At 46.6% G+C, this 16,623-nt stretch overlaps 1 protein-coding gene across 3 annotated transcripts in view; it reads left to right on the top strand.

The window, feature by feature from the left end:
• Positions 1-16,623, top strand: part of LOC139561273 (pyruvate carboxylase, mitochondrial-like) — a 516,102-nt gene that overhangs the window by 151,843 nt on the left and 347,636 nt on the right. For all 3 annotated transcript variants that reach the window (XM_071378258.1, XM_071378257.1, XM_071378259.1), the window contains one exon: positions 1,990-2,152. In XM_071378258.1, coding sequence (XP_071234359.1) covers positions 1,990-2,152 — 163 coding nt within the window. The remainder of the gene's footprint in view (positions 1-1,989; positions 2,153-16,623) is intronic.

The raw sequence follows: 16,623 nt of genomic DNA on the forward strand, positions 1-16,623 counted from the left end.
CAACATGAATGGTCGTTTTGTTAGATATAATCCTTCTTTACATTCCAAAAAGTCTGTATAGTTGGCGCCATCGATTTCAGTAATCCACTCGTTCAAATCGCAGAGGAGGAGTCCAAAAAGCTACCGCTAAACTTTGTTCAAACAAGTCAAACTAAGTCTCTATTTAATACTCAGGTACCCTAAAATCTAAATTAACTATAATATTTCATATGGAAATTAGTATGTTCAATAGGAAAGCAAAATTAGTAAGCGCGCGATCTTCTGTCAGGAGATGAGAACATAAAGCAGGATATGGACAAGACTGTTAAGAAAGCAAAGCAGCTCTGGATCATTCATCTTGTAGGTTTCAAATACATTGATATGTGATTCCATTTACTTTTGTAGTGATGGTGACAGGTGTGTGTAAAGATGGTGACAGGTGTGCGTAAGGATGATGACAGATGTGCATAATGATGGTGACAGGTGTGCGTGATGATGGTGACAGGTATGCGTAAGGATGGTGACAGGTGTGCGTGATGATGGTGACAGGTATGCGTAAGGATGGTGACAGGTGTGCATAATGATGGTGACAGGTGTGCGTAATGAGGATGACAGGTGTGCGTAATGAGGATGACAGGTGTGCGTAATGAGGATGACAGGTGTGCGTAATGATGGTGACCGGTGTGCGTAATGAGGGTGACAGGTGTGCGTAAGGATGGGCAGATGGGTGCCCTCGAGCTCCAGAAAGAGGAAGCGGGAGCAGGTGTGACATATTCAATAAGATTCACAGCTGTCAAAGGTGCTTCCACCAAGGATTAACTCTGGGTTGTGAAGACATATGCAATCTTGTCTTTTTTTCCCAAAAATAATTTGTAACATTTCCTAGAATTTTTCTTTCACTGTCAAAATGTGGAGATCATTAGGTAACAATATCTAATGTATTCCCTTTTATTTATTTTTTATTTTTTAAGGCAGCAGAATGTGAAGACTGCGCAAGGGGTGGGTAGACTTTCACTTGCGACTGAGCGTCAACTTGTTAACGAGTTAAAGTGAGACTCTATTGTGTCCTCATAAAACAATGATACAATAACAGCACGAGTACTCCACTCTACTCGTACAGTGTGACATGCCAAGTGTATTCATTCATTTTTAATTACCTTTTTTCACTCTTTCGTTATATTTGTGGTCGTTAAAAGTGAGTTTCAGTGAGACTCGATAATGATAACAAACTCATCTGAATATTCATCTCACATACAACGTGACCTGTCAAGTTTTTTAACACCTCTCTCTTTCATTTTCACCTCTCTCTCTCTTTCATTCTCTCACTGTCTCTCACTTTGAATCTCTCACTGTCTCTCACTTTGATTCTCTCACTGTCTCTCACTTTGATTCTCTCACTGTCTCTCACTTTGATTCTCTCACTGTCTCTCTCTTTCATTCTCTCACTGTCTCTCTCTTTCATTCTCTCACTGTCTCTATATTTGATTCTCTCACTGTCTCTCGCTTTCATTCTCTCACTGTCTCTATATTTGATTACTTCTCATTGATTATCTCTTGTGTATTTCTGCAGTCAGGGGTCACTACCAGTCAGGGGTCACTACCAGTCAGGGGTCACTACCAGTCAGGGGTCACTACCAGTCAGGGGTCACTACCAGTCAGTGGTCACTACCAGTCAGGGGTCACTACCAGTCAGGGGTCACTACCATTCGTTACTAAGCAGAGGTGATGTGTAACTTGTGTTCTCTCCACTTGTAAACATTGAATCACATGTGTTGTGTCATATGTTTCATTCATCACACCTTTTTTTACCTGGTTGTGTGTGAGTCTCCTACAGCCAGCCTAGCAGGCGCCTTAAAGTCCACATAGAGCTGTTCTTGTCTATTAATGTTCTGTATGATGTCATGTTTTATTTTGGATCCCAGGAAGAGTAGCTGCTGCTTTTTCTAACAGCTAATGGGAATCCTAATAAAATACCCCAAATCTTCATGTTATCAACGTTCTCTCTCATAGTGTGGACCTGGTCCATGCCCAGCTGCGTGTGTGTGAGGGACGCAGTCTGCCTGAGCTGGGGTTAACACAGGAGACCATCAGGGTGAACGGTTGTGCCATACAGTGTAGAGTCACGACTGAAGACCCGGCCAGAGGCTTCCAGCCAGACACAGGACGACTGGAGGTAGGGTTACACGCACGCACGCACGCACGCACGCACGCACGCACGCACGCACGCACGCACGCACGCACGCACGCACGCACGCACGCACGCACACACACACACACACACACACACACACACACACACACACACACACACACACACACACACACACACACACACACACACACACACACACACACACACACACACACACACACACACACCTGTTCTATCAACAGCGGGACTTGAACTTACAACCTCCTGTGCATCTCATGAAGCTGTTACTAACTGACCCAGGATCTGTTACTAACTGACCCAGGATCTGTTACTAACTGACCCAGGATCTGTTACTAACTGACCCAGGATCTGTTACTAACTGACCCAGGATCTGACAGCAGAGGTGGATACTTATAATTCTCAAGGTCTGACTTCTCCCTATGTAACATATACCATATACATGAAGTAAATGCATGTAGGGAGGGAGGGGGGAGGGGGGGAGACAGAGAGAGAGGGAGGGTGGGTGGGAGGGAGGGGGGGAGGGAGACAGAGAGAGAGGGAGGGCGGGAGGGAGGGGGAGAGAGAGATAATTAATGAGAGAGATAGACAGACAGACAGAGCGAGACAGAGAGATCTGAGAGACAAGGCAAGAAGGGCCTTCTATGCCATCAAAAGGAATATACAATTCAACTTACCAATTAGGATCTGGCTAAAAATACTTGAATCAGTTATAGAACCCATTGCCCTTTTTGGTCTGAGGTCTGGGGTCCGCTCAGCAACCAAGAATTCACAAAATGGGACAAACACCAAATTGAGACTCTGCATGCAGAATTCTGCTAAAATATCCCCAGTGTACAATGTAAAACACCAAATAATGCATGCAGAGCAGAATTAGGCCGATACCCACTAATTATCAAAATCCAGAAAAGAGCCGTTAAAATCTACAACCACCTAAAAGGAAGTGATTCCCAAACCTTCCATAACAAAGCCGTCACCTACAGAGAGATGAACCTGGAGAAGTGTCCCCTAAGCAAGCTGGTCCTGGGGCTCTGTTCACAAACACAAACAGACCCCACAGAGTCCCAGGACAGCAGCACAATTAGACCCAACCAAATCATGAGTAAACAAAAATATATTTACTTTGTAAACACATTGTACATTGTAAAGAATTCACAAAAAACAGAGCAAACTAGAATGCTGTAGGTTTCAAGATGAGGTGGAAACTGAGCTGCACTTCCTAACCTCCTGCCCAATGTATGACCATATTAGAGACACATATTTCCCTCAGATTACACACATCCACAAAGAATTCGAAAACAAACCCAATTTTGATAAACTCCCATATCTATTGGGTGAAATACCACAGTGTGCCATCACAGCAGCAAGATTTGTGACCTGTTGCCACAAGAAAAGGACAACCAGTGAAGAACAAACACCATTGTAAATACAACCCATATTTATGTTTATTTATTTTCCCTTTTGTACTTTAAAACTATCGTTACAACCCTGTATATAGACATCGTTACAACCCTGTATATAGACATAATATGACATTTGAAATGTCTTTATTCTTTTGGAACTTCTGTGAGTGTAATATTTACTGTTCATTTTTATTGTTTATTTTACTTTTGTTTATTATCTACTTCACTTGCTTCAACAATGTAAACATATGTTTCCCATGTCAAAAAATCCCTTAAATTGAATTGAATTAAGAGAGAGAGAGAGAGAGACAGAGAGAGAGACAGACAGAGAGAGAGCCAGTGAGAGAGAGAGAAAAGTACTGTTTTCTGGTTAGTATGTGAACGCTTTATTTGTGCCCCTGTGTGTGTGTGTGTGTGTGTGTGTGTGTGTGTGTGTGTGTGTGTGTGTGTGTGTGTGTGTGTGTGTGTGTGTGTGTGTGTGTGTGTGTGTGTGTGTGTGTGTGTGTGTGTGTGTGTGTGTGACAGCTGACGTGATGATATATAATGTCTCCTGACAGTGTTCACACATGAAGGGACACAAATGTCGCCCCATGGGGTCAAGTCCCAGAATGCTTTGCTGTCAAATCGCCCTTCATATCTCTGGAACGCACAGGGGTCGAGACCTCCATGACACACACACACAGTCATACACACGGCTGGAACGCACCTCATCCCTCGCTTCATCTCTTTTCAATTATTTCTCTCTTTCTTGTTTGACTTCTCTCTCTCTTTTTCTTTAAATTATTTTTCTTTCTCTCTCTTTAATTTTCTCTCTGTTTTCCATTCCTCCATATTGCTCTCTCTCTCTCTCTCTCTCTCTCTCTCTCTCTCTCTCTCTCTCTCTCTCTCTCTCTCTCTCTCTCTCTCTCTCTCTCTCTCTCTCTCTCTCTCTCGCTCTCTCTCGCTCTCTCTGTCTCTTTCTCTTCATCCCCACCATCTTTCTTTAATTCCTTCTGTACCTTCTCCTCAAGTGCTATTCAACCTAGTTTTAGAACTCCCAAAACCGAGCGCGACTGGCCCCTCAGGAAGGTTAAAACATGTAGGTATTACAGACTGGGTCAGGTTGAACATGTAGGTATTACAGACTGGGTCAGGTTGAACATGTAGGTATTACAGACTGGGTCAGGTTGAACATGTAGGTATTACAGACTGGGTCAGGTTGAACATGTAGGTATTACAGACTGGGTCAGGTTGAACATGTAGGTATTACAGACTGGGTCAGGTTGAACATGTAGGTATTACAGACCGGGTCAGGTTGAACATGTAGGTATTACAGACTGGGTCATGTTGAACATGTAGGTATTACAGACTGGGTCAGGTTGAACATGTAGGTATTACAGACTGGGTCAGGTTGAACATGTAGGTATTACAGACTGGGTCAGAACATGTAGGTATTACAGACTGGGTCAGGTTGAACATGTAGGTATTACAGACTGGGTCAGGGAGAACATGTAGGTATTACAGACTGGGTCAGGTTGAACATGTAGGTATTACAGACTGGGTCAGGTTAAACATGTAGGTATTACAGACTGGGTCAGGTTGAACATGTAGGTATTACAGACTGGGTCAGGTTGAACATGTAGGTATTACAGACTGGGTCAGGTTGAACATGTAGGTATTACAGACTGGGTCAGGTTGAACATGTAGGTATTACAGACTGGGTCAGGTTGAACATGTAGGTATTACAGACCGGGTCAGGTTGAACATGTAGGTATTACAGACTGGGTCAGAACATGTAGGTATTACAGACTGGGTCAGGTTGAACATGTAGGTATTACAGACTGGGTCAGAACATGTAGGTATTACAGACTGGGTCAGGTTGAACATGTAGGTATTACAGACTGGGTCAGGTTGAACATGTAGGTATTACAGACTGGGTCATGTTGAACATGTAGGTATTACAGACTGGGTCAGGTTGAACATGTAGGTATTACAGACTGGGTCAGGTTGAACATGTAGGTATTACAGACTGGGTCAGGTTGAACATGTAGGTATTACAGACTGGGTCAGGTTGAACATGTAGGTATTACAGACTGGGTCAGGTTGAACATGTAGGTATTACAGACTGGGTCAGAACATGTAGGTATTACAGACCGGGTCAGAACATGTAGGTATTACAGACTGGGTCAGAACATGTAGGTATTACAGACTGGGTCAGGTTGAACATGTAGGTATTACAGACTGGGTCAGAACATGTAGGTATTACAGACTGGGTCAGGTTGAACATGTAGGTATTACAGACTGGGTCAGGTTGAACATGTAGGTATTACAGACTGGGTCATGTTGAACATGTAGGTATTACAGACTGGGTCAGGTTGAACATGTAGGTATTACAGACTGGGTCAGGTTGAACATGTAGGTATTACAGACTGGGTCAGGTTGAACATGTAGGTATTACAGACTGGGTCAGGTTGAACATGTAGGTATTACAGACTGGGTCAGGTTGAACATGTAGGTATTACAGACTGGGTCAGGTTGAACATGTAGGTATTACAGACTGGGTCAGGTTGAACATGTAGGTATTACAGACTGGGTCAGGTTGAACATGTAGGTATTACAGACTGGGTCAGGTTGAACATGTAGGTATTACAGACTGGGTCAGGTTGAACATGTAGGTATTACAGACTGGGTCAGGTTGAACATGTAGGTATTACAGACTGGGTCAGGTTGAACATGTAGATATTACAGACTGGGTCAGAACATGTAGGTATTACAGACTGGGTCAGGTTGAACATGTAGGTATTACAGACTGGGTCAGGTTAAACATGTAGGTATTACAGACTGGGTCAGAACATGTAGGTATTACAGACTGGGTCAGGTTGAACATGTAGGTATTACAGACCGGGTCAGAACATGTAGGTATTACAGACCGGGTCAGGTTGAACATGTAGGTATTACAGACTGGGTCAGGTTGAACATGTAGGTATTACAGACTGGGTCAGGTTGAACATGTAGGTATTACAGACTGGGTCAGGGAGAACATGTAGGTATTACAGACTGGGTCAGGTTGAACATGTAGGTATTACAGACTGGGTCAGGGAGAACATGTAGGTATTACAGACTGGGTCAGGTTAAACATGTAGGTATTACAGACTGGGTCAGGTTGAACATGTAGGTATTACAGACTGGGTCAGGGAGAACATGTAGGTATTACAGACTGGGTCAGGTTGAACATGTAGGTATTACAAACTGGGTCAGGTTGAACATGTAGGTATTATAGACTGGGTCAGGTTGAACATGTAGGTATTACAGACTGGGTCAGGTTGAACATGTAGGTATTACAGACTGGGTCAGGTTGAACATGTAGGTATTACAGACTGGGTCAGGTTGAACATGTAGGTATTACAGACTGGGTCAGGTTGAACATGTAGGTATTACAGACTGGGTCAGGTTGAACATGTAGGTATTACAGACTGGGTCAGGTTGAACATGTAGGTATTACAGACTGGGTCAGGGAGAACATGTAGGTATTATAGACTGGGTCAGGTTGAACATGTAGGTATTACAGACTGGGTCAGGTTAACATGTAGGTATTACAGACTGGGTCAGGTTGAACATGTAGGTATTACAGACTGGGTCAGGTTGAACATGTAGGTATTACAGACTGGGTCAGGTTGAACATGTAGGTATTACAGACTGGGTCAGTAGGTATTACAGACTGGGTCAGGTTGAACATGTAGGTATTACAGACTGGGTCAGGTTGAACATGTAGGTATTACAGACTGGGTCAGGGAGAACATGTAGGTATTACAGACTGGGTCAGGGAGAACATGTAGGTATTACAGACTGGGTCAGAACATGTAGGTATTACAGCTGGGTAGGTTGAACATGTAGGTATTACAGACTGGGTCAGGTGAACATGTAGGTATTATAGACTGGGTCAGGTTGAACATGTAGGTATTACAGACTGGGTCAGGAGACTGGGTCAGGTTGAACATGTAGGTATTACAGACTGGGTCAGGTTGAACATGTAGGTATTACAGACTGGGTCAGGTTGAACATGTAGGTATTACAGACTGGGTCAGGTTGAACATGTAGGTATTACAGACTGGGTCAGGTTGAACATGTAGGTATTACAGACTGGGTCAGGGAGAACATGTAGGTATTACAGACTGGGTCAGGTTGAACATGTAGGTATTACAGACTGGGTCAGGTTGAACATGTAGGTATTACAGACTGGGTCAGGTTGAACATGTAGGTATTACAGACTGGGTCAGGGAGAACATGTAGGTATTACAGACTGGGTCAGGTTGAACATGTAGGTATTACAGACTGGGTCAGGTTGAACATGTAGGTATTACAGACTGGGTCAGGTTGAACATGTAGGTATTACAGACTGGGTCAGGTTGAACATGTAGGTATTACAGACTGGGTCAGGTTGAACATGTAGGTATTACAGACTGGGTCAGGTTGAACATGTAGGTATTACAGACTGGGTCAGGTTGAACATGTAGGTATTACAGACTGGGTCAGGGAGAACATGTAGGTATTACAGACTGGGTCAGGTTGAACATGTAGGTATTACAGACTGGGTCAGGGAGAACATGTAGGTATTACAGACTGGGTCAGGTTGAACATGTAGGTATTACAGACTGGGTCAGGGAGAACATGTAGGTATTACAGACTGGGTCAGGTTGAACATGTAGGTATTACAGACTGGGTCAGGTTGAACATGTAGGTATTACAGACTGGGTCAGGTTGAACATGTAGGTATTACAGACTGGGTCAGGTTGAACATGTAGGTATTACAGACTGGGTCAGGTTGAACATGTAGGTATTACAGACTGGGTCAGGTTGAACATGTAGGTATTACAGACTGGGTCAGGTTGAACATGTTGGTATTACAGACTGGGTCAGGTTGAACATGTAGGTATTACAGACTGGGTCAGGTTGAACATGTAGGTATTACAGACTGGGTCAGGTTGAACATGTAGGTATTACAGACTGGGTCAGGTTGAACATGTAGGTATTACAGACTGGGTCAGGTTGAACATGTAGGTATTACAGACTGGGTCAGGTTGAACGTCCCCCAGCGGGTTAAGGCCTGATTCTTTCATCAATATCTAGGGTATGGGTAGGTTTCGGGTTTATTTTTAATGTTTTATTTTCAACCTCTATTTAACCTTCATTTAACAAGTCAGTTTAAGAACATATTCTTATTTACAACGACGACCTAAATCGATAGTAACGTTTAGAAGCGGTGTGTTCCGCTGTTCAGGACGTATCTGACTCATATCATGACATGGTGCAAGAAGTGCTTCTCCCTCGTCAAATATAAAGGACAGATTATTTACAGTGACCAAAAGTTGCTAACAGCGCTCTCACGTCTCTTCATTGAGCAGCGCGGCTCAAGCGAGGCCGTTGCTATGGTTACTCACGGGACTCAGAAGCTCCGTGAGCAGAGCGCATGCGGAGCGAGCAGCGTGCAGGGAGCGAGTGACAGACAGAGAGGAACAGCTAATGGATTTTTTCTAACGGAGGAATATATTTCTGAGGACCTTAAATCGGGCCTGGGTTCAACCTCTTTTCATCCTGTTTCATTCATTCATTCATTTCTCTACTCCATCTCTTCCTCCTCTAATTTTCTCTCTCCATCTTCCCCTGTAGCTCTGCGGGGGTTGTGGCGCTCTGTGTGGGAGTGGTTCTCACTTTTCACCATAAAATCTCCTCTCTCACTTTCTCTATCTATCTCTCTCTCCCTTTCTATATATCTCTCCCTCTATCTCTATCTCTATATCTCTATCTCTATATCTCTCACTCTCTGTCTGTCTGTCTGTCTGTCTGTCTGTCTGTCTGTCTGTCTGTCTGTCTGTCTGTCTGTCTGTCTGTCTGTCTGTCTGTCTGTCTGTCTGTCTGTCTGTCTGTCTGTCTGTCTGTCTGTCTGTCTGTCTCTCTCTCTCTCTCTCTCTCTCTCTCTCTCTCTCTCTCTCTCTCTGAGGAATCTGTGATATACTATCAGTCGTGATAATGATGTGAGAAACATGATGGTCATAGATCATGTAAAAATATGTGTGTTTTATAAAGTGAACATAATGAGATTATGATTTTATTTAATGATTCAATTATGACTCTCTCCTTCTTTTCTCCACTATCTCTCCTTTCATCCCTCCCTGTCTCCCCCTTCCTTCCTTCCTTCCTTCCTTCCTTCCTTCCTTCCTTCCTTCCTTCCTTCCTTCCTTCCTTCCTTCCTTCCTTCCTTCCTTCCTTCCTTCCTTCCTTCCTTCCTTCCTTCCTTCCTTCCTTCCTTCCTTCCTTCCTTCCTTCCTTCCTTCCTTCCTTCCTCTCTCTCTCTCCTTTCCTCTCTCCCTCCATTCCTCCCTCTCTCCTTCCATTCCTCCCTCTCTCCCTCTATCCCTCCCTACCTTCCTTTATCCCTCCCTCCAGCCCCCTCCCCCCTCATCCCCTTCCCTCTCCTTAACTTCCTCTCTCCCCATCTTCCTACATTCCTCTCTCCCTCTCCCCCTCTCCTTCCCTCTCCCTATCGTCCTCTCTCCCTATCTTCCTCTCTCCCTGCCTTCCTCCCTCCCTCTAATCCCTATCTTCCTCGCTCCCTGCCTTCCTCCCTCCCTCTCTCTATCTCCGTCCCAATTTTCCTCTCTCATCTCCTCCCTCTCCATCTCCTTCCCTATTTCCTTCTCTCCATCTCCTTCACTATTTCCTTCTCTCCATCTCCTACCTCTCTCCCTCTCTCTCCTTCCCTATCTTCCTCCCTCCCTCTCTCCATCTCCTTCCATATGTCCTCTCTCCCTCTCCTTCCTCTCTCATCTTCCTCCCTCCCTCTCCCTCCCCATCTTCCTCCCTCCCTCTCTCCATCTCCTTCCCTATTTTCCTCTCTCCCTCTCTCCATATCTTCCTCCATCCCTCTCCTTTCCTATCTTCCCCCCCTCCCTCTCTCCATCTCCTTCCCTATTTTCCTCTCTCCATCTCCTTCCCTATTTCCTCTCTCCGTCTCCTTCCTCTCTCATCTTCCTCCCTCCTTCTCCCTCCCCATCTTCCTCCCTCCCTCTCTCCATCTCCTTCCCTATTTTCCTCCCTCCCTACCCCCTCTCTCCATCTCCTTCCCTATTTTCCTCTCCCTCCATCTCCTTCTCTATTTTCCTCTCTCCATCTCCTTTCCTATCTTCCTCCCTATCTTCCTCTCCCCCTCTACTTCCTCTCTCCTCCTTCCCTCTCCCTCGATCTCCCCCTCTCCTTCCTCTCTTCCTCTCTCCCTCTCCTTCCCTCTCTCCTTCTAATCCTACCTCCCTCCATCCTTACTTCCCTCCCTCCATCCTTCCCTCTCTCCCTCCATTCCTCCCTCTCTCCTTCCATGCCTCCCTCCCTCCCTACATCCCCCCCATCTCCTTCCATCTCCATCCCTATCTTACACTCTCCCTCTCCTTCCCTCTCCCTATCTTCCTCCCTTCCTCTCCTTCCCTCTCCCTAACTTCCTTTCTCCCTATCTTCCTCCCTCCCTATCTTCCTCTCCCCCTCTACTTCCTCTCTCCTCTTTCCCTCTCCCTCGCTCTCCCCCTCTCCTATCTTCCTCCCTTCCTCTCTCCCTCTCCTTCCCTCTCCCTATCGTCCTCTCTCCCTGTCTTCCTTTCTCCCTGTCTTCCTTTCTCCCTATCTTCCTCCTTCCCTATCTCCCTCCCTCCCTATCTTCCTCTCTCCCTATATTCCTCTCCCCCTCTCCTTCCTCCCTCTCTATCTTCCTCTCCCCCTCTACTTCCTCTCTCCTTCTCCTTCCCTCTCCCTCGCTCTCGCTCTCCCCCTCTCCTTCCTCTATCCCTCTTCTTCCCTCCACCCTCTCCTTCCCTCTCCCTCGCTCTCCTCCCCTGTCCCTCTCTCTATCTTCCTTTCTCCCTATTTTCTTCCTTCCCCATCTCCCTCCCTCCCCATCTTCCTCTCACCCTCTCCTTCCCCTCTCCCCATCTTCCTCTCTCCCCCTCCTCCCCTGTCCCCCTCTCCCTCTCCCTCCTCTCTCCCTCTCCTTCCCTCTCCACCCTCTCCTTCCTTTCTCCCTCGACTTCCCACTTCCTCCCTCCCTATCTTCCTCTCCCCCTCTACTTCCTCTCTCCTTCTCCTTCCCTCCCCCTCTCCTTCCTCTCCCCCTCTCCTTCCTCTCTTCCTCTCCTTCCCTCTTCCTCTCTCCCTATCTTCCTCCCTTCCTATCTTCTTCTCCTCCTCTCCTTATCTTCCTCTCTCCCTATCTCCCTCTCTCCCTGTTTTCTGCTCTTCCTATTTCCCTCTCTCCCTATCTTCCTCTCTCCCAATCTTCCTCTCCCCCTCTCCTTCCTCTCTCCCCTCTTTCCCTGTCCCTATCCTTCCCCCCCTCTCCTTCCCTCTCCCTCGTCTCTCCCCCTCTCCTTCCCTGCACCCTCTCTTACCTATCTCCCTCTCCTTCCCTCTTCCTCCCTCTCTTTCTTTCTCTCTCCCTCCCCTTTCTTCTCCTCTCCCTCTTCTCCCTCCTCCTCCTCCCTTATCTTCCTCTCTCCCTATCTTCCTCTCTCCCTGTTTTCTGCTCTTCCTATTTCCCTCCCTCCCTGTCTTCCTCTCTCCCAATCTTCCTCTCCCCCTCTCCTTCCTCTCTCCCCTCTTTCCCTGTCCCTCTCCTTCCCTCTCCCCCTCTCCTTCCTCTCTCCCCTCTTTCCCTTTCCCTCTCCTCCCCTTTCCACATCTCCTTCCTCTCACCCTCTCCTTCCCCTCTCCCCATCTTCCTCTCTCCCTCTCCTCCCCTGTCCATCTCTCCCTCTCCCTCCTCTCTCCCTCTCCTTCCCTCTCCCCCCTCTCCTTCCTTTCTCCATCGACTTCCCACTTCCTCCCTCCCTATCTTCCTCTCCCCCTCTACTTCCTCTCTCCTTTTCCTTCCCTCTCCCTCGCTCTCCCCCTCTCCTTCCTCTCTCCCTCTTCTTCCCTCCTCTCTCTCCTTCCCTCTTCCTCCCTTCCTATCTTCTTCTCCTCCTCTCCCTATCTTCCTCTCTCCCTGTTTTCTGCTCTTCCTATTTCCCTCTCTCCCAATCTTCCTCTCCCCCTCTCCTTCCTCTCTCCCCTCTTTCCCTGTCCCTCTCCTTCCCTCTCCCCATCTCCTTCCTCTCTCCCTCTCCTTCCTCTCTCCCCTCTTTCCCTGTCCCTCTCCTTCCCTCTCCCCCTCTCCTTCCCCTCTCCCTCTCCTTCCCTCTTCCTCCCTCTCTTTCTTCCTATCTCCCTCCCCTTCCATTCCCTGTCCCTATCCTTCCCCCCCTCTCCTTCCCTCTCCCTCGCTCTCCCCCTCTCCTTCCCTCTCCCTCGTTCTCCCCCTCTCCTTCCTCTCTCCCGCTTCACTCCTCCCATTCTTCCTCTCTCCCTCTCCTTCCCTGCACCCTCTCTTACCTATCTCCCTCTCCTTCCCTCTTCCGCCCTATCTTTCTTCCTCTCTCCCTCCCCTTCCCTTCCCCCTCTCCTTACTCTCTTCCTCTCCTTCCCTCTCCCCCCCTTTCCTCTCTTCCTATCTTCTTCTCCTCCTCTCCTTATCTTCCTCTCTCCCTATCTTCCCCTCTCCCTGTTTTCTGCTCTTCCTATTTCCCTCTCTCCCAATCTTCCTCTCCCCCTCTCCTTCCTCTCTCCCCTCTTTCCCTGTCCCTCTCCTTCCCTCTCCCCATCTCCTTCCTCTCTCCCTCTCCTTCCTCTCTCCCCTCTTTCCCTGTCCCTCTCCTTCCCTCTCCCCCTCTCCTTCCCCTCTCCCTCTCCTTCCCTCTTCCTCCCTCTCTTTCTTCCTATCTCCCTCCCCTTCCATTCCCCCTCTCCTTCCTCTCTCCATCTCCTTCCTCTCTCCCTCTCCCTGTCTTCCTCTCTCCCTCTCCCTATCTTCCTCCCTCTCTCTCATCCATATATTCCTCCCTCCCTCTCTCCATCTCCTCCTCTATTTTCCTCTCTCCATATCCTTCCCTATTTTCTTCTCTCCATCTCCTTCCCTATTTCCTTCTCTCTATCTCCTTCCTCTCTCCCTCTCTCTCCTTCCCTATTTTCCTCCCTCCCTCTCTCCATCTCCCTCCCCATTTTCCTCTCTCCCTCTCCTTCCTCTCTCATCTTCCTCCCTCCCTCTCCCTCCCTATCGTCCTCCCTCCCTCTATCCATCTCCTTCCCTATTTTCCTCTCTCTATCTCCTTCCCTATTTTCCTCTCTCCCTCTCTCCATTTCTTCCTCCCTCCCTCTCCTTCCCTATCTTCCCCCTTCCCTCTCTCCAACTCCTTCCCTATTTTCCTCTCTCCATCTCCTTCCCTAGTTTCCTCACTCCCATCTCCTTCCCTATTTTCCTCTCTCCGTCTCCTTCCTCCCTCCCTCTCCTTCCCTATCTTCCTCCCTCCCTCCCTCCCTCTCTCCATCTCCTTCCCTATTTTCCTCACTCCATCTCCTTCCCTATTTTCCTCTCTCCCTCTCCTTCCTCCCTCCCTCCCTCTCCTTCCCTATCTTCCTCCTTCCCTCCCTCCCTCCATCTCCTTCCCTATGTTCCTCTCCCTCCATCTCCTTCCCTATTTTCCTCTCTCCCTCTCCTTCCTCCCTCCCTCTCCTTCCTTATCTTCCTCCCTCCCTCCCTCCCTCTCTCCATCTCCTTCCCTATTTTCCTCTCCCTCCATCTCCTTCCCTATTTTCCTCCCTCCCTCTCTCCATCTCCTTCCCTATCTCCATCTCTCCCTCCCTCCCTCCCTCCCTCCCTCCCTCCCTCCCTCCCTCCCTCCCTCCCTCCCTCCCTCCCTCCCTCTCTCCCTCTCTCCCTCTCTCCCTCTCTCCCTCCCTCCCCTTCCTTGTCTTCCTCCCTCCCTCCCTCTCTCCATCTCCTTCCCTATCTTCCTCCCTCCCTCACTCCCTCCCTCACTCCATTCAGGCCTTTAGTGCTGATGTGATTATATCCTGCTGAGAGCTGGCCAGCCATGAAATAACGTGTGTGTTTGTGTGAGTGAATTAGTGCATGTGTGTGTGTGTACATAAAGATGGCTTATGAAAAATGCATGGTCAAACAGCATAAAGACAGGAGTTATAATGAATAAGTTATATAGTTGACAGGGAGAGGTCAACAATGGAGGGATGGCGAGGAAGAGAGGGGAGGGAAGAGGTGGAGAGAGAGAGAGCGAGAGTGAGAGAAGACATGAGAATTAGAGTAGGATAAACGTAGATAAACTTTGATTTTATACAGGATACTATCCTTTACATCAAAACCATCAAACCAAATCCTTGATTTTTGACAAAATTACCTGAATAGATTTTTACTACCAAGGACTATCAATAAAAATCTTCTAACAAACCAAAAGGTGCAGAAGAAACCTGAAAATACCATCCAACACATCACTGAGTGAGTAATGTTCAGTCTGAAGCTACTTCTGAAGCCAAAAAGTAAAAGACAATAATCTCTAGGTCATTTTGTTATATAAAGCTTAGTAAATAAGGCCACTAAGCTACCAAGCGTCTAGGAGAGAACAGACCTGGCTGCATCTTCAATTAGCACTGAAGTGTGAAGTGAAATGTGTGAACTCTTGAGCCCAACAGTAGCAGCAGAGTATAGCTGCCCCTCCCCACCCAAATACAGAGGCCTTTGAGAAGCTCCCTGCACCATGGTGTATCCCTGTGCAGATGTCACCACAGTACAATACAGAGACCTTTGAAGCTCCCTGCACCATGGTGTATCCCTGTGCAGATGTCACCACAGTACAATACAGTACCCCTTGGATATTAAAAACAACACTGCACGGAGCGAGTACAAAAATATCCTCCTCAAAACTGATGCTGACCTTTTGGAACATCTAATAAATCACAGCCTACACCTTCACAATACATCCATTATTTATTTTAGACAGGTCGAAAGAAACAGGAATATGAAAGAAAATGTCGTCTATTTTCAGAAGAACAGAATAGCATACTCTGCGTTGTCCTTCTGTTAGGTCCTGATCTGGCTAGGCCATATGGCCGTTATCTACACTAGTTCATTTAACAGACAAGATTTCCTTATAAGTTCCGTGGCATTATTTTTATATTATTTTATAGTATGAAAAATACAATTGAAGAAAGCTGAATAAACTAGAAAGGATGTTTTCTCCAAAGGATTTGAGGGAGCACACGCAGCTCTTCTGTGTTGAGCGGTTAAACAAAGAAACAGGTCCTCCTATATGCTTCATGTAGAGTTATTCATGTAACTTTAGTTGTTCTACAAACGTCGTAAGGCTGCATGATGCGACTCTAAAGATGATTAGGAAAAAAAGTTGCTTGAAAAGGCATGAGCTCTGCTTAGCTTAGTTATCTTTGCGCAGGCTGTACACACTACATCAATCACTCATTCACCACTTGACAAGCAATTGATAATGCCTAGACTTTCACGGCAGCATCCCCTTTGTGTGGCCGTAATGCGAAAAATAAATAAAATAAATCCTGTTGTGCCCTTCTCCCTGAGTGCTGCGCGCTCCATCACGTGGTCTTTCTCACAGGCTACAAGTGAAGACAGACACATCGGGGACGCAACTGTTTTTATTTTTTTATTTTTACCTTTATTTAATTATTTCGGCTGAAATCCCATTAAAGGGATCGATATGACAACAGCCAGTGAAAGTGCAGGGCGCAAAATTCAAACAACAGAAATCTCATTATTAAAATTCCTCAAACATACAAGTATTATGCACCATTTTAAAGATAAACTTGTTGTTAATCCCACCACAGTGTCCGATTTCAAAAAGGCTTTACAGCGAAAGCACACCATCTGATTATGGTAGGTCATCGCCTAGTCACAGAAAAACACAGCCATTTTTCCAGCCAAAGAGAGGAGTCACAAAAAGCAGAAATAGAGATAAAATGAATCACTAACCTTTGATGATCTTCATCAGATGGCACTCATAGGACTTCATGTTACACAAGACATGTATGTTTAACTTCTTTGGGGTAGGGGGCAGTATTTTCACGTCCGGATGAAAAGCATGCCCAGAGTAAACGGCCTGCTACAAAGCCATAAAAGCTAGAATATGCATATTAGTAGTACATTTGGATAGAAAACACGCTGAAGTTTCTAAAACTGTTTGAATGATGTCTGTG

The sequence above is a fragment of the Salvelinus alpinus genome, chromosome 31, assembly GCF_045679555.1.
Source record: "Salvelinus alpinus chromosome 31, SLU_Salpinus.1, whole genome shotgun sequence".
Lineage (NCBI taxonomy): Eukaryota > Metazoa > Chordata > Actinopteri > Salmoniformes > Salmonidae > Salvelinus > Salvelinus alpinus.